This window comes from Vidua macroura, chromosome 10 (genome assembly GCF_024509145.1).
Source record: "Vidua macroura isolate BioBank_ID:100142 chromosome 10, ASM2450914v1, whole genome shotgun sequence".
NCBI lineage: Eukaryota > Metazoa > Chordata > Aves > Passeriformes > Viduidae > Vidua > Vidua macroura.
Window position 1 is genome coordinate 23,685,887 of NC_071580.1, and position 21,550 is coordinate 23,707,436.

The 21,550-nt window shown below is 40.1% G+C and overlaps 1 protein-coding gene across 2 annotated transcripts in view; it reads right to left on the reverse strand.

The window, feature by feature from the left end:
• The window catches only part of CLSTN2 (calsyntenin 2), a 322,525-nt gene that overhangs the window by 268,118 nt on the left and 32,857 nt on the right, over positions 1–21,550 (reverse strand). The window contains exon 1 of one of the 2 annotated variants that reach the window (XM_053985976.1): positions 12,751–12,791. The exons of the other annotated variant lie outside the window; for it this stretch is intronic. Within the exon in view, the coding sequence (XP_053841951.1) occupies positions 12,751–12,757 (7 nt within the window). The 5' untranslated portion in view covers positions 12,758–12,791. Of the gene's footprint in view, positions 1–12,750; positions 12,792–21,550 lie in introns of those variants that run through there. 2 annotated transcript variants of the gene reach the window in all.

The following is a 21,550-nucleotide window of genomic DNA, read 5'->3' on the forward strand; positions in this document are numbered from 1 at the left end:
CATCCCACACCTTTGCAAAATTTCAACCAATGGTCTCTAACTTATTCACTTACAGTAGCTGCTGCTGCAAAAAAGGGAAATATAATAATGCATTGTAAAATTCAAGGAACTCTTAGCAGCAGCTTATTTTGCATTATGTGGATCATAACCTGCTGGGAAAACATACCATTAATACTCTGCAAATAGGACTGGGTGCTGTTTTATTGCAGGCTGCTCTTCTAATTGTCCTTGCTGCCAGAGCAATCATTCATATTGGAAAGCACTTAGCCCAAGACTAAATAAGAGACACTTGCTCTACTAAAAGCTGTGAAAGGTTTCTTTAATACATTTCTTTTAAACAAAGTACTTGGAGGAGCTAAGGTGAAGCAGATGTTTTTGAATCACCCCAGAGAATACAAAAAAAACTATTTCATCATTATATGATATAAGATATTACCCAAGGCACATGCTGGTAATAAAATTTTCCCACAGGATTCCTGTTGCTATTATCTTACCCTAAATATTACAATAACTTAATTTTCATAAATGAAGAAAGTACACAAATTAGCTGGAAGGCAATAGTAAGACATTCAAGAATCTTTGAAAAACTAACAGGTTTCCAACACAGTTTGCAAGTTGCAATGGTTTCCATAACTTCATTGAAGAGCTTCCATAACTTGAATGATTCCAAAACTCAAAAGATATTTATTTTATATTGCCTAAGAAATGGTGACTGATGTGATCCTATTCACTCCAAAGAAAGTCCCAGAAGTCCCACATCCTATTCCAGGCCTTCCTCAAGTCTCCTAACTTTGCTGTGATTAAATATAATCAGATAGTGAGCTAAAAAAAGGTAAAAAAAAAAAAGCTACCTTTAAGGCTGAGCTCTGTGGGAAATCTAATAACAAAGCATGGCCTGGGGAAGTTGATGTGAGAGGAATAAATCAGCAGCGGTTTGAGGAAATTCTACATGAGCACTTGCACAGAATGCTACTTTTTTGTTAAAACATGGTAGTGGCAGGTGAGGGAACTGCCCAGCCAGGCAGTTTCTCCAAAGAAGGACCAAGAGATTTGGAAATTCTGTGTGGAAGAAGCAGATGCTCCCTCACAGCCTGGATAAGCACACAAGCCTGGCAGGGAGCTGTGCCATGCCAGGAAGCCACGACCAGCACCAGGGACACAGGGACCTCACCCTCCTTGCTGGTCTTGTTGGGCACGGCCAAGGCAGCAGAACCCAGGAATTTTCCTTTAAGAAGGGACTAGGAACAACCACGAATGACTACACCACCCATACCAATCAGCTGGAACAGCTTTTGTTTTGTACTCAGCAGTTTGTAAACAAATGACAGCAACTTTGCTGCTTCCAGAGCTGGGGTTCTGCACTTGCTTAGTAGGCCCTCATCAGGAAGATTTGGACCAGATTTGAACTTGAATTTTTGTTTAGAAAGAACAGAGAGTAAGTGATTTCTAAGTGCAGCACTGAAGCACAGAGCACAACACCCATATTCCATTACACCACGTGTGAAGGACACACTTCCAGTTCCAGCTCCTGCTGCAGATCCCTGACCTGTGCTTTCACACCTCACTCCTTGGCTCGCTCCTCCAGTTACTGCAATGCAACTAAAACTGTTGATTCTGATCCTCAGAAATCACTGCAGTAAGTGGAAGCCTTCTGAGCACATGAAACTTTCCCTGAGAGCTTCAAAATACCTGAAACCTCTACAGGAGCAATAGAAAAGAAAAACGTTTCCCAACAAGCAGAGAAACAGCTATTGTTAAAATGGCTTGAACACTTAAATGCTCTGTGTCTGGAAGAAGTGACAGGAATCAGCTGAGATATGATAATACCAGCATGGAAAAAAATACACAATTGCTAGGTAATTATGTATGATGCAACGTTTTATTATGTGATTTGAGGGGTATTAGAGCAACACAGAAGAGTGATTGCTGCTATGTTGCTGTAGGAGAGTTCATATGACAATCACAGCTTTGTTTTTCTTGTTTCCTGCTTATTAGGAAAAAAAAAATCCTCTCTTTTCTTTTAGACATGTTTTTCAGCTGAAAATATGAAAACTAAAATGACCCTTCCATTCTGAGATTAATGGCTGTGTAGTTTTGAACAAAAAATTCTGAATTTTAATCTATCTCAACGCATTATTTATATTTATGCAATAATTTATTTATTAATCATTATTTATATTTATGCAATCACTCATATGCTAGAACTTTCCTAAAGCCAAGGAAAGCAATATTTCAGAAAATTACTTAGCACTTTTAATAAAGGTATTTCCATAATAAACATCCATGCAACAACTACAATCACAACAGAACAGATCGTTTTAAAGAATTTTTTGTTATGTTATAGGAAAAAAAAATGAAAAAGTTGCCCTTAGAGCTAAATAAGCAAGAAGTTTTCTTTTAAGGATGACAGTGCAGTTTATTACAGCAGTTTACTGTCATTTCTCTTGCATACAGAGGTGCTGCTGACAAGGCAACAGAGAGGCACTGATCAGTTGAGCAAATATTTATTTACATTCTTAAACATCAGCTACCTATTGCATTTTATAAAATACCTGCATTTTTACTTCCCTCAGATCTATTTCTTTGAAATACTATGATCCTTTGAATTACTATCTCCACCACATATGAAGTAATTAAAATTAGGATGAGGCAGATACCAGCGTACTTTTTGTCCTTCCTTTGGAGCTCTAAGCAAACCCCATCATCTTATGGAATCAAGGATACCTGGGTACACCAAGTCAGTCACAGGATGATTTTAGCAATGGTCATTAGGAGATATAAACAGAGGCATTTAAGTCTTTATTTCCCCTGACTAAAGACAAACACGGAGCTTCCACAGTGTGGTGGAAAAGTAGAAAGATTCATAGATACAGTCAAACAGAACTTTGATTTTAGAACTTAATTCTTCAAAATACTCCAAAAGAGAATATGCATTGTGATTACCTTGGCACCTGCTGTGCTACCTCAAAAACAGATGCTAAATTGAGAGCACTAATTACAGAATAAGTGCCCACTAAATCAGACCTGATGCTGCAGCACAGTTGTTACAGACATTCCTGCTAGTTTAAAAGAGAAAAGTACGTTCCTAGCAGGCAAATCATATTTTGTGCATCACTTTCTGCCTCTGCGTGGCTGAATTTAACACCTTAGCACCACTCACTAGCAATAAAATCAAGCAGTGCCATCCCCCTTCCTCCTTGGCTGCTTTACAGCTGGTTTCAGTCAGGGTCAGAGTGCCCTTTGTACAGTGCATTAGCAAAGGGCACTCTCAAATCAGGATATAATTGAATAACAGCTCTCTGTCAGGTGGTGACAGCTCCCTCACGTCTCACTCGAAGAGCCAGGAAAACATTATCTCAAATGTCAATGAGAATGAGGAAACAACAATAAAGAAAGGCAACTACTTGAAATTGTTTATAAAAAAAAAAAAAAAAAAAAAAAAATCAAGACACTCATAAAGACCAAGATTCTTAGAATTTTGAGTCAGAAAACCTTTTCCTGCTGTATGTCCACATACATGCACATTGTTTTTCGACTTTGTCTGGTCTAAACAATAATGGCACTTTCTGAACCACTAATCCCACTGACACTACGGCACAGTTTCTTCCTTTATAAATTGAGCCTAAAGTTTTCCACAACCACAGGGCAGACAGCAGCTGACAACATTTAATTAGGCAATACATACTGCAAATGGAAAACACAGATTTAGAGGAGAAAAACCAATCAGCTACTAAGTATTAGATGAGAAGTCGCTCATTTCAGCAGCAGCCAAAATAATTTCTGTCTTTCCACTAAGCTGTTTCCTGGAAAGCAACGTCTTTAAAGTATAGTTACATCTCAAAAATCCAACACACAGAGGAAAAATAATGTTTAAGACGGATCACACCTTTCCATCCCACAGATTCCCAAGCTGCTTTATAAAACCAGTCCTACTACTTGAATGAAATGCATTTTCCTATCTGGAAACTGCACAATGCAGAACAACAGAGGAGCAAAATGAAGTTCTGGCAGAGGACATATGGGCCTTGTGTTTTCACACAGTAGGACTCACTGGACTAAGAGGCTTGCAGAAAAAATACCAAATAAAGGCCCTTCTCCCTTAATTTCTCTATCCAGCCTTTTTTTATCACTGATAAACTACTTCTTCTTGTGTAGAACTTACCACTAAAGAAAGACTTCCAATACTTTTTCGAAACAGCTATTTTGCCAGGCCACCTTTGTCTGATGTCCTTGGCTCCACCTGATCTCTCCCCATTTTTCTGCCAGGATGCAGATGGCCAGAGGGAGCATTTGCTAGAATTCATTCTCAGTAGCACAGCCCTCCACAGTCAGGCTGTGGTCCTCACAGCAGTTCTCTTCTTGGGCTGAACCTGCCAGCGCTGACACCGGGGGTCTTGGCAGACATCTGTTTAAATTAAGAGGCCCAAATTCCTGCTGATTAATGACCATTTTCTCAGAATAAACACAGAATATCATGAGTTAATTAAGGTACGCGTTCAATTAATCTCACTGGTGTCAGGTGCACCACTCCACATCAGATGCAAGGGAAGAAATCCTCTGGCATTTCAGGACACAGCACACACATCCCAACAGCCTGGGGTTTATCTGGCACAGAGGGCAGCAGCTCCACACACATTCCTGCAAACCCCAGAATTAAACTGTGCACAAACTAAATTTATCCCATCACATATCCAAAAACTTATCTTCAAATGAACTCCGCTCAGTCTTAAAGGTTTGCGACTTCACTGTGTTAGTGCTGAGAATTAAAGCCATTTACTTCTCTGAATACTCATGACTTGAACTATTAAGGAAAGTTACTTTCAGTCTATTCTAGGTGTTCAGCCTGCCCCAGAAGCTGCTGCCAGCATCTGAGTGGTGCAGCTGACAGGGAGGAATCCCAGACAAGCACATCTCTCGTGCACACAGGGCTGAGTGAGGTCTGCAGAGACAGCCTGGGGTGCCCCTGCAGCTCCAGGCACTGTCCATCACTGCTCAGGTCTCCTTCCACAGCAGCTCCAGTGCCATTGCCAAAGAAATGCTACAAATTCCACTCCAAATACCATTCCTGACTGTAGGTGTAGAAGAAGGGATTGCAAGTGACCTCAGCCCTGATAAATCACAGCTGTACTAATTACCAAAGAAGAACAGCCTTGCCCTCAATGCGTCGTGGCTGTGACTAATAAAGAGAAGTGTGATAAAAGGGGTGGGTTGGCCAGTCAGGGAGAGCCTGGAGGAAGGCGACCTAGAGGAAGAAGAGGAGCCCTGAGGACGAAGGAATGATCCAGAGAGACACAAAGAAGAACGACAGAAGGAAGAGAGTGGCTGCTGCAGAAGATCTGCTGTGAGGTCAGTGTGGGTCTGACAGAGTTGGAGCCTGCAGTCATACTCGAGCTAGGTATGACTTGCAGTCATAGCCAGCAGTCAGAGTCTGCCAGAGAAGCCAACAGCAGAAGTTTGCTGTAGTCAGAGTCAGGATGGCTAAGCTGTAAAGAATAAACCAGGACCTTTTTCTTGTTGTTAAATGAGAGTCTGTGTCTTGGCTCATGTCTACCCCTAACAAGGGATCTGCTGCAGCACCTGACTGTACTCATCCTAGCCTCTTCTGTACTGAAGAACAGCATAAACTGTTTGGTCAAGAACATCAACTCTGAGAAATAAAACCAGGCTCTCTATTAATGGCATTAAATCTACAGTGTTCTTCCAGAAAGATAACAATTTGAAAATATTTTTAGAGACCGTCATGAGGCATATAAGAAAATATCAGAAATACATGGACTGAGTACCCAGGGCCCCATGTCACTCACATGTAAGCAAAATAATATCAATTTTTAAAACTTGTCTACTTCTTTTGTACAAGCCTTAACTCGGGGCTGGAAGTTGTTCACAGCTAGCAGTGCTATGAATGTCAGAGCCAAGAAGTCCATTTGCCAAATAAAAGCTGAATTTTAAATGCTAGAATGAACAGGAGACCTTAAAACATCTGTAACTAAGTTTCAGAGGAGCACGTTGTCCATTGTCTTGGGATCATTAGGTTAGATTACAGGAGTGCAGGTCATTATTTCTACAAGACTGATGCTGTAAAACAAAAGGTATCACTGCCATGATTGGTCAAAAAGACCAACAGAATCAATAATTCAATATTAATAGACAGAAAATGCGATAAATCAAGAAAAGGAACAAACCAGAATGTTCACCCTGGAATGCCATGAATTTCACATCCCCAGAGTCACAACAGCTTTCAGAGCAGAACTCAGCAGGGACTTTACCACATTCCTGCAGGCTCTTATATACAGAGCTTGTTATTGCAGTGCTCTGCATGTTGGTTCTTGGCTACTTTTGTCTCACCCTTCTGAGCAATAAATTATGGCCTAAAGAAGCCACGTCTCCATGAAGTTCACATGTATTTCTCTCAACATATTGCACAAGTCACAGTAGCCTATGTAAAAGCTGACTCATGATGTAATTTCTGTCTGCTAAATAGAAAATTGAAGCCTCTTCCAGCATTGTTGTCTGTTCCACTGCTCACAGCAGGTTTTGAACCATCCTTCTGGAAATGAAATAGTATCAATATAAAGATACTTAAAAGCATTAATGTAATTGTGCTTCTCTGGTTAATTGGCAGCAGCAGAAAAAAATGTTCTCATAATTATACACAGTCTGATTTTAATGCCAATACTAGATACAAACCCTTGCAAAACTGCTGCTAGAAGTAAAGCCAGTTCAAGTCAGTCTCTTGCTGTGCTGTCACTGATCTTGGCATCTTCCAAATGACCAGCTAAAGGTCTACCTTTCCAACACATCTGTACGGCAAATAAATCTTCTTTCTGTCCAGCTTTAATTGTGGCTTCATGTCATACACCTGAAAGACTCCAAAGACATTTAATGCCTCCTCTGTGTCCTTCATTCTTTAGTCTTCCCACTCCGTAAGGTAGAGGTCCATCTCTTCCACGGATATTTTTTCTTTACATATTTCTCCAGCTACAAAGAGCTCTTGTCCTGCTGCCTTCCTCCTGCTGGCTTCCCACTGCTGCCTCACCTCCAGTCCTTCCAATTACACATCTATCAGCCTCCGCTCTCCCAGAAACACAGAAACTTTCCCCCTGACATAGCCTGAATCTCTCCTTATTCCCAATCACCCTAAATCCTCCTCCTTAAGAAAAACTGGTGTCCTCGAATGAGGTCCTGCCCTCATCTTCTGTCGATAATTGTGCATGATTTTAGCAAACTGAAGGACCTGGCAGTCACTCGAGCAAGAAGTGACAGTGATACAAGGGCATACCCGCTTCAAGGTCCTTTCCTATCAGTTCTGTCATCCCCTTATCATTTTCAGAGCCTGGGAGTGGATAAGTCCTAGCACAGTTTCCAAGGGTAGCCCACAGAAAGCCAAAGATCCATGAATGGTCTGTGCTCAGTGTGCCCACACTGCAGAGGGCAAGCCACGGCACTGCACCCAAAGGGGATGGACAAAGCACTGGAGGAATCATCACGGTGACACGCAAAGGTTCTGTTCCAACAAGGAAATGAGCAGAATAAGAAACAAAAGTACAAGTTACATTTCCAGTTTGAAGAGAAAAGCACTTCCCCACCTACTGCCCCCCAGGCAGCTCCCAATTATCCTTGCACAGCCACACTGCACAGCTTGCTCCCATCTTTAACTTGTTCTTTGTATCAAATCACAGACCCAACTTCAAACCCAACCACCCCAGAGAGATCCTGAGTTCCAGGGAAATCAACTGAATGGCATATTTGACAATTGCCACTGCTCTGGATGCACATGGAAATGAGCTCTCTCCAGCACAGCCCTCTGGGCTGCAAGCCCCAGTTACCACACAAGTAAAGCATCCACTAAGTGCTGTTCGTATTCACCATATGAACATTTCATGAACTGAAACTCAAATGAACCAAACCCAGTGAACAACTATTTTTATAAACAGGAAATTATCATAATCCTCAGTTACAAAATCAGGATTGCCCTCAATTAATTCATATTTTGTGCTAAGCACACAATGCCTTTACATGTCAAATGCCTTTTCAGCAGTACTGAGAATGAGATCCCTGATTAGATGAAGGCAGAATTCCAAAGAAAAAAAAATCCCAAACCTTAATCTTTAAAGAGCATTACTGCTTCCCAAATCCTAGTCTGGGCTAATAAATCCTTTTATAATTTCAAATCTAATTTCTGTAAATACCTTATGAAAAGGTATTTGAAAATATAAGAATATGCTTTTTATAGTTGTACAAAACAATTAAACACATTGCTTACTCAATCTTGTTAGCTTCTAGCAAAAGAGAAGGAAAATTTGTCCATCTGTAAAGAAAATACTTCATTAAAGGCCTTTTGATGTTTTCATATCCCCAAATTACCAAAGTTTTTGAAAGAACTGCACCTACTTATTTATACGAAGGAACATATACAAAACCAGGCAATTCAGACAATGTTCTTTTGCTAAAAATTAACAGAAATCAGTAGCTGTCAGCCATGATGTACAAATTCCTTATCCAGCAACGCTGGAAGTATAGCTACAGTCTCAAAAATGACTTGACATCACATCATTTTATCCAACAGAATCCATCACAGCTTTCTCCTTTTGGTGATGCAACAGTTTATTTGTATTTTTCAGATCCTCTTGATTGAAATCAATTTAATTTGAGGGCAAAAAAAAATTAGGTTTTGTTCTGCCCCAGGTACCATCATAATACACATTAATCATGTTCCTATTGCACAAGTAAATTAAATTTTTGTTTACTCTGTTAGGTTTTCACAAATGCAATTAAAGGTAGGATTTCTGAGCACTAAAAGTTATGATGGATTTCATAATGATATTTTAAGGAAAAATACATATTGATGCCTTTTTATTTCCACATGAAGAAACTTTATTTTGGAATCCATGCAGGCTCAAGAAATCAATTTTAAAATAGGTCTCCAAAGAGGCACCATTCTTTAACCCACAGTGGTTTTATACTAATGATGGTGTCTGAATGGAGAAGATGCTCTCAAGTTTTATTTCCTCGCCCCCTCTCTGAGAGGGGAAGAGAGAGAGAGAGACATGAGTTTTTCTTATGGAGATGCCTTCTTTAACTAAGAAAATAGGACCTTTTTCCCAGGCAGCTAGGACAGAGAGGCCCAATATCCCCAAGTAAAGAAAAAAGATGTATTTTGGAGTATATCTGTTAGATATAGCAGGGCAGCTGAGAACTCAAACTGAATTTAAGGGCAGAGGAATTGATGCTGAATCTTCCTGACCATGGTGAACTGCTTTAAACTGCCTGGACAAGTTTAATGCCTGAGAGGGAAGCTGCAAAAATCCAACAATCCTCATAACAACTGTCCCCATGGAACGGGAGTGCTTCGGGCAGATCCTAAGGCCCATTCAGAGGAATTCACCTCAGCTCCTTAGAGTGAGCAGAAAGGCATTTAAACACTTGAAGAGCAAATTGTACCCTTTCTTTCTCCAAAATTAATGTGAAAACTTTCAAAAGGCTTCAAAAACTGCTATCTGCTCCAAGCCTCAGAGTACAATAGTGGGATAGAGCTGAAAAAGAAGAAAGAGCGGGCACAGAAGAAAACCAAAGAGCAGGAAAATGCAAATGAGTGCTCAACTTTTTATCCTAAGTGTACAGGTAAGACTCAAGCAGCTAAAACAAAAGCAAGATGTAAGTTCTACAGCCCATGACACAGGGAAATAGGAATGGAGATAATGTAAGGAAGCCCCTAAGAACTTCACAAAGAACCATCAGATTGTTAAATAAGAATGGAAATATAAAAATATTTGTCAAGTGCAGGAGATGAAACGACAGAAATCTTAGAATAATTTAAGAAAGACTGAAATTGCCTAGAGAGCACAGTCTAGCTGAAAAACTTAATAGATTAATTAGCCTTTAAGAGACTCATTCAGGATGTTTTTCTCGCTGTTTAAGGGCACCCATGATGGCTGGGAGCAGACCAGGTCAGGGAGTGTTTAGGGCAAGGCAACTGATACAGAAGGGCTGGCTTGGAAATCACTAGACCCTTTTTTTTAATCCATTCTTTTAAAGATGAATAATGACTGAAGGTAAGCCTGGAAATTCAGTAACACACCAGAAAGTCAGGAGGCCACAGAGGCAAACATTAATAAAAAAGACCAATTATGTCACAGAAGAAACACTGCTTTATGTTCAGAACTAACACTGATATTAAAAACAGGTTCTTAATACAGAGCACCACGTAGGAAATGCTCCTCACACTGTAACAACTGTAGAGCCCTTGGTTAATAAAATTTTAAATAAAATACAAGGATAATATGCATACCAAAGGAGGTAATGCATTTACAGTCAAGTGGTAAAAGTGTAAATTCAAGACTTCAATGCAATTAGGAACATAGAATTCTATTATTCTTTGCAAAAAGCATTAAATTATGTGGGTTAGGGCTTGTTTCTAGCATTCTTTTTTTCTTCAAGTATAACAAAGAAAAAAAAAAGAAATCCATATTGGGTACTTGCCCCTCCTCATCCCATCCACACAAAACTTCACATTTAAAAAGGCACTTTTGTTTTACAATGAAAACACAGTAAGCAAAATGCCTCTTGTTCATGCTCAGAAACAAAACAGATTAAGTTATTTTAAAGCCTCCTCTAGATCAGATAAATGAGTGAGAATTCAAATTTGGCATGAAAGCTTCTCAGATTTGACTGAAACAGTGCTCAGGACATGCAGTGGTTGAGGGAAAATCCCCACCCAAGGGGCTCCTCTGATCTCATCATCCTCTGAGCAGCCTGCTCACAGAGCCAGTGCTGAGAGCAAACACTGCCACACTTCACTCTGCTCTCACTTTGGCTACCAAAAATCTCTATTGACAGACCATTTGTTCATTAAAATGTATTCTGGAATTCCTGGAATAACACTTCTGGGGAAAAAAAAAAAACCAAAACCCTATCCAAACCCTAGGATAAGAACCTTAACTACTTCCAATTTAATAAAGCTAACATTAAAAATTAAGTGCTTTGTTTACACACAGATGGCAAGAGAGATCATACACCCAGTGCAATTTTCTGATTTAAAAAGAAAAGGCAAGAGACAGAAAAATTAAAAGAATCTATCTTGAGAAGACAATGCATGGGCAAGCCAGTTAAAGAAAGTCACCCAAAGGAAAGCTTGAACAATTTCAACAGAAAGCAGAAGTTAAAATCTTGTAATTTTGCAGCTGGATCACTTAAAATACCTAAAACACAAACGCTATGAGAAAGGACAAAAGAGAAAAATGGAAATCAGTTTGTCCTGGGAGATGCAATCATGCTCCAGAACACAGAATTAGCATAAAGCTCTCATGCAGTCCAGGAAAAAATTCTGCCCAGCCCTCAGAGCACTGTGATTCCTTCCCAGTCAGCATCCCAGGCATTCCCAAGGAGCACAGGACTATTTCAGGAGAGCCAAACATCACCCCAACTTTATTTCCACTGGAGGTAACAACCACTGATCTGAGCAGTGGAAAAGCAATAACTAAACTCTGAAAATCCTAGACCTGGCTGGGGGTAAGCAAAGGCACATCACCTTTCCCAATGTTCTTATTGAATTCTCTCCACTCTTTAAAACCCACCCAGCTCCACCTGTGCCCTCCAGAAGCTGCAGCTATTGACACATCAGAAAAGATGTGCAATCCCTGCAGCAGAGGCACAGGGGACAGCTTTGCCCTGGCTGTGTGTCTGGAAAAAACCACTTCAACCACAGACCCACCAAGGTGTTTTTGAAGCTTTATTCATGGGAGTTTGAAAGCCAGCTGAGACATGGCTGCTTCTCCATTCTAATCACTATCCTTACTAAAACACAGCAAAAAGACTGGCAAATGTTCAGTCAATAATCAAGAGAACAACTGACATTTCATCTGGAATAACTGATACATGAAATTATGTTGGTTTACTTTCTGAAGGAGAAAACAGCCTAAAACGATGCTAAGGGATTATCCATCAAGCTTAGCAACAGAAAAAGTTTCATAGAGTAAAAGAGAATATTTGCACAAAACAAGTAATACTGACCTGGACATAAGCATCTCAAATGGATAAAATCACTTCCACATAAGGAAAAAAATGCATCAATTCTTCTTTAGTGGAAGAAGGCTGTACATACTGCCTATGGACTACCCTGGGTTGGAGAGATTTTCTGTAGTTACAGCTAAAATGATGTTTCCTCTCACCATTCACAAGACACCCAAGGTCTGGTCCTTGGGTGGTTCAGATCTCATTCAGCTTCTGTGGTTTGCATTAACAAATAACTCACTTGTTTGGGGATGAAGACAGGAAGTGATTAATCCAGCTATGACCCAGACAGCAGGCACAACTCTCAGGAGTTGTAAAAAACAAGAAGTATACACAAGAAGCATACACTTCCCTATGGTTAAAAGTTCGAATAGAGGCAAATACAGTTGCACAGATCTGTTTGTGAGACTTCATTGCAGAAACAAGTTTAAAGCAACGGACAAAAAAAAAAAAAAAAAACTAAACACTATTTCAGAACAAAACAACAGCAACCTGAGTGGGCATTCAAGTTCAGTGAAACCTGGCATACTCAGGAAAGTGGTTATTTGCTAAAACCTCAAATTCTAGTCCACCTTTCTCCAGTACTTAAGTTTTTTTCAAAGCTTGGCATTTCAATTTCATATGTTATGTATTGCAAATTATAGAAAAAAAAAAAGAAAATAAATAATGCCTCTTAGAAGAGTGGCTGTGAAAAGGTTGGGAGATGCACAGTGTAAGCCAGGAAAAAGATACCAGAAATACCTGGCATGACCTTGAAGACATTGGCAGTTGACAGAGTGGTGCCTATGACAGAATGAAACAACTTTATAAATAAAACTGTAATAACAATAAAATAAAATAATAACATTAAGGGGATTAGTGAGAAGAAATTCAAGTAAATGATCAACACACCTATCCATTTATATCTTCCCCATTGAAGCTGTAGGAAAAAAACAAAATATAAGATTTCTCTATTCACTCTTTACTATTCAATTTGGGTGCCTCAGGTCAGTGGCAATGCCACAGATGTTGAGAGAGAGACAAGGAACAGGAGAAACAGCAGCAGACTGGAAAATGCAGGAGTACTCTCAAAGGGAGTAACTATTTCCTTCTGTGAGTGAGAAGACAGCAAGGTTCGGACAACTGGCGCAGTTGGAAAAAAGACCATTGAGTCCAGCTGCTGCCCCAGCTCTGCCAACACCCCCACCCCACGTCCCCAAATGCCACATGCACGTGGCTTTTAAATCCCTCCAGGGCTGGGGACTCATCACTGCCCTGGGCAGCTGTGCCAGGGCTGGACACAGCCTCCCTTTCAGTGAGGGAATTGTCCCTAACAGCCAGTCTAAACCTCCCCTGGCTCAACCTGAAGCCATTTCCTCTTGTCCTAATGTGACAGACAATTTGTGCAAAACACAAGCCATCAGCTATTCTAAATTCAAAAAAAGGGTTTTCAATGACCTTGCTTTTCTTATCCAGATTTTTTTTTGTCCAAGCTGCATCAAAGATGTGCAGCCCTCTCTTTCTTCATCCAGGGAATAAAATAAGTTTTAGTTGAGAACTGTAAATGAAACATTAATCTTCCAAAATATTTATGCAATACTCAATAGCTTTATGTCCTTTATGAACCATCTACATAATACTTTGCATCACTTTTTATTTTTCTGATTTAAGAAGAGATTTTTTAAAAAGTAATTGCTATGTAGTACCTTGGAAGGTATTCTGCAATATAAATTGCCCATATGCTGTGTCTTAGTTATTCAGACAGACCTTGCAGAAACGAGGTATGAAAACATGCCCTTGAATAATAACTGCAAGTAGTGTGTACCCAGCAGAGGCAGGGGAGAGCTCAGCGTTTGTCTGCAGCTGCTGTCACTGCAAGGATTGCAGCTCAGCTGGAAATTCCCAGCCTCACTTCAGAACAGGCACCTGCAGCTTGGTGGAGCAGCTCCACAGCAGGCACCCAGCGCTGCCCGAGCTGCCCTGCAGCGTCCCAGGAGCCTCACACAGGGAATGGATCCAGGCATAAGGCCAGCAGCAAAGGAGAGACTCTCAGCACGTCACAGTCCTGGCCATGAAACACCCAAAACAGCTTCCAGCCTCTACACACAGTGCAAGCACTGAGGGCTCACCTCGGCTGCAAAGCTGGATGTAGGGTTCAGGTCCTTGCTTGGGCAGTTACCCTGCTGGGTTTGGAGCTGTCCCAGAGCTCACAGACACTGCCCACATCCTGCAGGAGCTGCAGCAACAAAAGGGACAGCACAGAGCACCGAGCCCCAGGGCAGCACAGGGCAGGGGCACAGAGCCAGAGGCTGCTGCAGGAAACAGCATCTCCAAACCCCACTGCTGCTGCTCAAGGAAACAGCATCTCCAAACCCCACTGCTGCTGCTGCAGGAAACAGCATCTCCAAACCCCACTGCTGCTGCTGCAGGAAACAGCATCTCCAAACCCCATGCTGCTGCTAAAGGAAACAGCATCTCCAAACCCCACTGCTGCTGCTGCAGGAAACAGCATCTCCAAACCCCATGCTGCTGCTCAAGGAAACAGCATCTCCAAAACCCCACTGCTGCTGCTCAAGGAAACAGCATCTCCCCAGCCCACAGCAGCTCTTCCTCACCTCTCACCAGCCTGGGAAGGGAGCTCACTTGTCCAGCACATGTTCTGCTCACAAGAAATGTCAAAGAGCCAAAAGAAAAACAAGATAAACCTACCTGAAGTCATTTTTCCCTGTCACCTGTTCATTTCCCTTTCCCTAAAACAGTTTCAAGATGTTTATTTCTCAGCTGGTTTACAACTTGGGTAACTTGTTTTCTTAAGCCTTACTAAGACTGAGATAAATACAGGACTTCAGGTCTTTTGTTTTGCATTGACAGAACGTTATAATGTACATTTTCTCTGCATCCCCAGATAAGTATTAAAGTTAAGATCCCTGAATTAAGGGAACACCAGCTTGTAGTCTTTAATATTAATAAAGCTAATTAGGCAGAAATAAGACTAACTTAGAGCACATTAAGGGGAAAAAAGGCTTTGCTGGCATATTTTCTCTGAAAATCCAAGCTAACATTTCTCATTCTTTGTGAAAAGCTTCTTTTCATGTGTATGTTCAGGGACTTTAGTAGCAGAATATTGCAAATGCAGTAAAGACAGTGATAAATTTGCAAGGACAAGCCAAGAGCAATCTAATTGTGTTGTTTCAACCAAAGCCAGCTCAATGACTAAGCTCTCTAAGGACATAGAATATAAAGCCTTTTTTTATTTAACGACTGCAATTCAATTTCTGCCACTGTTGGTCACCTGAGGAAATCCCAAAGAATGCAAGATTTCCCCTCCTGGAGACAATGAATAACAAGATATGAGTCTTACCTCCCTGATACAGAAACTGCAACAGTACTGAATGAAGATCTGTCCAAATCTGACTAAGGAAAGAGAAGGGTTTGTTATTTCTGCTTGTTTGGGGTCAGATTCCTGTTGTTCAGGTGCAGTCAGTGCCCTGTATTCAAACACAACAGGTGAAAAGGTCCTGGACCAGAGCAGCACCTGCTGCTCACAGGATGTTCTGTTCCAGCTCCTCAGAACCACCTTGGCTTACCAACAGATTCATGCTCTAAGAGGGCTAAAAGTGTCTATTACATATAATCTTTATTACTTGATATATTTCAACAGTAAGGAGGATGCCTCATGATAGGATGACTTAATCTCCACTGTTAATTAACCATTCATTAGAATCACTATGCAAATCTAATAATACATTACACAAGGTTGGGATTTTTCCAAACCTACTCATGTTCACAGTTCAAAATACCATTAATTAGCAAGTACGTCCCATTATTTAAATAGGGTTAGGGAATGTGCAAAGTAATTTTTCCTTAATACATGCCCCCAGATTTTTCGCTTTAAGAAATCTGTCAAGTGTTAATTGCTGTGTTTTGTGTATACAAGACTGCTCAGGAACACTGAACATGCTCTGAGAATTTCATCAGTCTGTGCACCCCTCTTTAGTAATTTTACAACTCTGCAAATATACTTTATAATTTTTCCAAAATAGCCTTTTCTTATGAATTCCACAATGCAATGAAATGTGACATTACAGATAACACACAAATTGTTGCTCTTGTACACAACAATTTACAAAACTGCACTTTTACTTTTCTGTCCTCATAAATGAGAGTTCTTCATTTTTTGTGTCACCTGTCCACATCATTCATGTTTTATCCCCGCTTTAAACCTGACTGCTTCATCAAAGGACCTGTTTCCAACTTCAATGATATTCAAGGAAAGAAAAAAAGCACCGAGTACCAAATTTTTTTAGTGTAGAGGATCCTCTCATCTACTACTAAAATTCTGTCCCATCTAAGATTTCATTACAAAATATCCTCTTTTCCAGGAGAACAAAAAGCTTTTCAGAACCACTTATGGACTAAGCCAGAAAGGGTATCTCCCAAAACAGAAGGAATTCAACAATCTGACCTGAATTTGCACATGACAAGCTTGCAGCTGTGAAAATGGACTGCAAGTCTCATAATTAGCCTAATTTGTCAAAACTCTAATTTCAGATTTCATCTAAAACACTTTCTAGAACCATAGACACACACAGAGCACACACAATGAATTCCTGTTGTTTGTTCCTGCATCTCATGCTCCAGTCCTCCATCCAAACACCTGGCAGCCAGATACTATTCATTTTTCATGCCTAGTCCACAGTATTACTGATTCTGAAATAATGCACTTCATTTATGTTTTCTTCTAATTCTACAACAGAGTAAACAAAGAGAAGTGAAGCCCATACCTAACACAGCTTTGTTCACCACTGGTTATTGGTGTTTGAAAACAATTATAAAATGTTGATGACCTCTTGTGCTAGTATTAACTAAACACTATTTAATGATTTTGTCTGAAAGTAAATAGCCTCTAGGAAAAATTTGCTCCTGATTCTTCTGTGACAGTCCAGCAGGGTTCATAATACTTCTGCTACCAGACAAACTGATAGGTGGCAAAGGGTGTAGTAGCATGTAGTGATGCATTTCTTGTCCCCTGAGTTCACTAGTGTTGTGCACCAGGAATTACCTCTGGCCTGTGCTGATCACAGATCCCGTGCACAGCTCAGGGAAAGCTGCAGAAGAAACTGTGATGGGGATCTCCAAATTGACTGATGTAAATTCCAGCTCTTAAAAAACCGAATTTGAGGAATTTTTTAGAGGACAAATTATCACATGAAAATGGGAAACACATAGAGTTTGGAGTTTTTTACAACTGAAAGAATGGATATTTCATATTTCACATCAACATTCAGAAATGAATAATCACAAAAGAAATCAAACTCTTGTGGACACCTGTAATCATTTCTACAGCAAGCTACTACATTTCAATGCCCACAGTCACAGAGAAGAGAGAAAATGGGGAGAAAAAAAATTTACATAACTATATGACAGAATATATATAACATATACATAACCTATATGAAAGTGTAGAAAAATTTGCAAGCCATCAAGCAGCATCACTACAGGGATCTTCCCTATGAGGAGGAACTCACAACTCTGGTGTTGGTATTTCATCACCAATCAAAAAACAAGAACTGGGGGGGGAGGGGGGGGGGAGGGGACAAAAAACCCCCAAAACAAAACAAAACAGGAATAAAAAAGGTAGAGTTTGTATCTGTATCCTTGGAATCTATTCCAATAGGTGCTCTAGGAGAATGTTTCTCTCCAGATACAACAGGAGCTGCACTGTGCACACAGAGCTCACACAGGAATTCTGAAAGGAACCTGTCCTGTGTTCACTTCTGCAGCAACCAAATGAATGAGGGGCTTCCTCTACAGCTGTGGGTCTTAAGAAATTAGAACAGGTCTGATTGCTGCAGCATAACTGGATCGCAGTGGTTGGCAGAGCAATAAAAACCTACTAATTACGTGATCAGACCATATCACAGGCAGAGAAATGCCTGTCCACTGCAGCTTTGCCAGCCTCTGTTAGTCATTGCACATGTCCCACTCAGACTCCTTTTTCATTCTGCTGGCTGCTAAAGCAAATGCTCATTCTGGTTACAGATCTCTCCATCAGTTATCTGAGTGTACTCTACTTGACTACAGTCTCAAGGGATATTAAAAAATATCCATATTATACAAGGCAGCACCAGAAAAAACTTCTTTATCAGGTCACCTAATGAACTTGAGGGATGTTGTTCTTGAAGAAAGCGTAACTTGACTGAACAGCACCAAAATAAAATCCAGCCAAACTGAGTCTCCAATTGCTCTTAAAAAGATTCAAATCTGCACTTCAGAAAAAGCTTTCTTTATGAAGGTAATTACAATTAATTTGGCAAATGCCAGAACACCATTTGAAAGTGTGAACTGACTGTGTTCCCTTTATTAATCTCTCTAACCTCACTAAGCATTTGGGTCTCTTTCCATATCTAAATTAGAATTCAAGTGCAAGACATTCACTTTTCGTTAATGTCTCATGTTTCCCTAGCATAAAAAGAAACAGTAACAGAATGTACCATTCCATAATAGAACAAAATAGCTATTAATAAAAACTTTAACAGAAAGTTCAAAATATGGTAAATATATGACTGATAACAAGTTCTACCAATTAGTGAATTCACTTTAATCAAGGATTTCATTTCACAATTTACCTCTATTGTTTTTTTTATTTTCATGGTATAGAGTTGTCACAGTCATGGTCATTTCAGAAGGGAAACGAGCCTTGAAGACACCAACTTCATAATGTCAGCTGTTAGTGTCAGCCCAAATGCTATTATGACAATCAAAACAAATTCCAGAATTCCACTACTTGCTTGCAGAAAACATCCAAACCCAACTCAACAATTCCAACATGATGCCCTGCGTTGGGGCCGATTAAAATAAAATTGATTAAGACTTTTTAAACTAGGGAAAAAAGTGGGAACTGTCCCTTCCCAAAGCAGATTTAGGGACACATTGTCACACTGGATTTATGTTTCAGACTCTATTACTGTGTCTGTAAGTTATACTGAGATGCAATTTTGCTTTACAGTAACTCTCAGTAATGTCAAATTTAGTGTTTTAGGCTCTTTTTGATCATGTTCTTGGAAAGATTTAAACCTCAAAAACCAGTCTTCATTCAATGGTCTGAGTTCCTTTTCAGTTTGTCTCTGAACTGTTGCTGGGGAAGGCCTCATCCCTTAATTGCTCACCAAGAGATCCAGCCCACACCCTGCTGGGTGTCCCCCAGGAATTTCTCACTGTTTGGCCTCAGCTGGACCTGTCTGTGCTATAACTGAGCAGCCAAAAGTTCCTAAAATTACTGATCCTCTCATAGCCAGGGCTGCACAGCTGGGCACAGCTCTGTGTGACAGCAAGGCCCCTTCTATGTTCATTATTTCTTTTTATTTCTGGGTTTTTCATACACTACATTTCCCAGTTACTGACATAACTTGTCAGTAATTTTCCCAAAGACAGGGAGACACCTCAGGTATTAAAATGATGATGAAAGTTGGAAATTTACACCAGCAAAATGGCCTTTAACAAAGAGCTCAGGGAGCCATTTGTGAACAGGGGTTTCAGTGTCTAGCAACTAGCACATATGTAAAGGTGAATTATAATAAATCCATTATGCTTTTTCACAGCACCCTGGCAGGAATAGCAAATAAGCATAGTTAATATGCAGTTTTATGATACATTTCAAAAGAATTCCTAATGAGCCCACACTCAACATTAACCAAACTGCATAAGCAGAGCTAACCTTATGAAAATACTTTTTTTTGCCATCATATAATAAAGAATAGAACTTGTAGTGAACATTTATCTTTCACCTCTGTTAAATCTTTCATCATGCAAAAGGCATTAACACCTAGAAGTTAAGGTTGCTTACTGAAGCAAAACACAAACACAAAAAAAAATCTTTTCAAAAGACAGTTTAGACTTATTTGTTTCAAAATCCATCAAATTAGAAACAAATATTAATTAGTAATTTAGAAAACTTTTCATTTGGGGGGCAAATGAGGGTCGTAACTGAACACTGGTGGATTATTTTAAATGAAGCATTTTTGCCCTCAGAAATGCAGCTCTTGCATTCAGAATTAATAAACAATTAAGCCACGTGTTTTTCTAGAGACCAAGAAGTGAGAAAGGATTTGTCACAGTTTCAGTGGCTGTACACTCCCAGTGTATTCAGTGCAAGGTTTGTATACACAAGATTTATTTCCAGCCTTCTTTGTCCTCCTCTCCCATCAATCCCTGCCACTATAAGATATGACACCAGTTCTTTCTGAAACACAAAGTGGCTTCAGCTCTGAGCAGAGGGAAGGGCTCATTCCTGCTTTAGGAAGGGAAACAGAAAGTCCATAACCTTTCCAATGCTGTATATACAGGTGTAACAAAATCTAATTCAACTTAACTTCAAGTTTTGACCCCATCTCCCACTCATGCCTACCTTAAGCTGACCAAATCAAAACACAGCTGTGTACCTCTCTAGATCAGTAAATAAATCAGGGCAGGGTCACCCAGCAGTCTCTTCCTCATCTAGGCAAGTTCTCCTTGTAGTCCAGTGTCTATCCCAACAGACCTGCCACCCTGAAGATCCAATATTCCACAATTGCCATCACATTTTCAGCTGGCCCTTACCTGTTCTAGGTTTTAAAAGAATCAGTTTTATCACACAATGCCCAGGACTTACAGAAGACTATTACAACAACCCCGCTCCCTCATGAGATCAATCATACCATGTGTCAACTAACCCTGAAATCAAACACTTGAGAAACAAAAGCAAGTTCCTCAGATCACTTCAGATTCAAGTTTCAATTCCCAAATACCTGTAACTGAAACCCAAACACTGTAATTGAAATTCAAACACCATCTAAACATATTTAAAAGCAAAACGCCTTGAACAAATTCAAAAGAATAGTCTCTGGTGCCAGTGCTGCTTCGCACTGTTCAGTTCTTTGGGCTCTCTTCCTCTTCAGGCCACTTTTCACAATGAATGGTCATGCTCCTCCACCAATGTTTTTCAGTAGAACATAGGTACAGAAGCATTACATTGTCATTTCTAAGTCCTTGGCAATACAACTCTTAACTGAAGTTTAACTCCAACAACTTAGTGAAAGGTACGTTCTCCTAAAAGAATACTCAGTACCAAGATTAGGGATGGCCTCCCCAGCTTGGCTAGGGAGCCATTCATGAAACCAAGGGCACCCAGGGCATGGCTGAAGAGCCAACTCTTGATAAATCCCCACCTCACAGCCAAGGATCTGAAGAGTCACTCCTGCTACCATCCCTCCCACCCCAATGATCATAAACACCTAAATTACAGACTAATCTAAATTACAGACTGAATGCAATTTTATACAATTCATCCTAGTAAAATTAAGACACTTAATAGTTGTGCTTTTTCCCTTGAGTCAAGCAAGCTGTTTGAGTTTTTCCTACTGCATCACCCAGTAAAAACAACAAAAGATACTGGATAGAACAAGGGTTGTGGTGTAACTATCAGTGATGCTGTACAAGTATCAGAACTAAAAGTTTTGTCCTAGAATGGCAGTTTCATGGTGACAGTGGCTGTAAGGACTAATCCAGCAATCTTCCAAAAAGC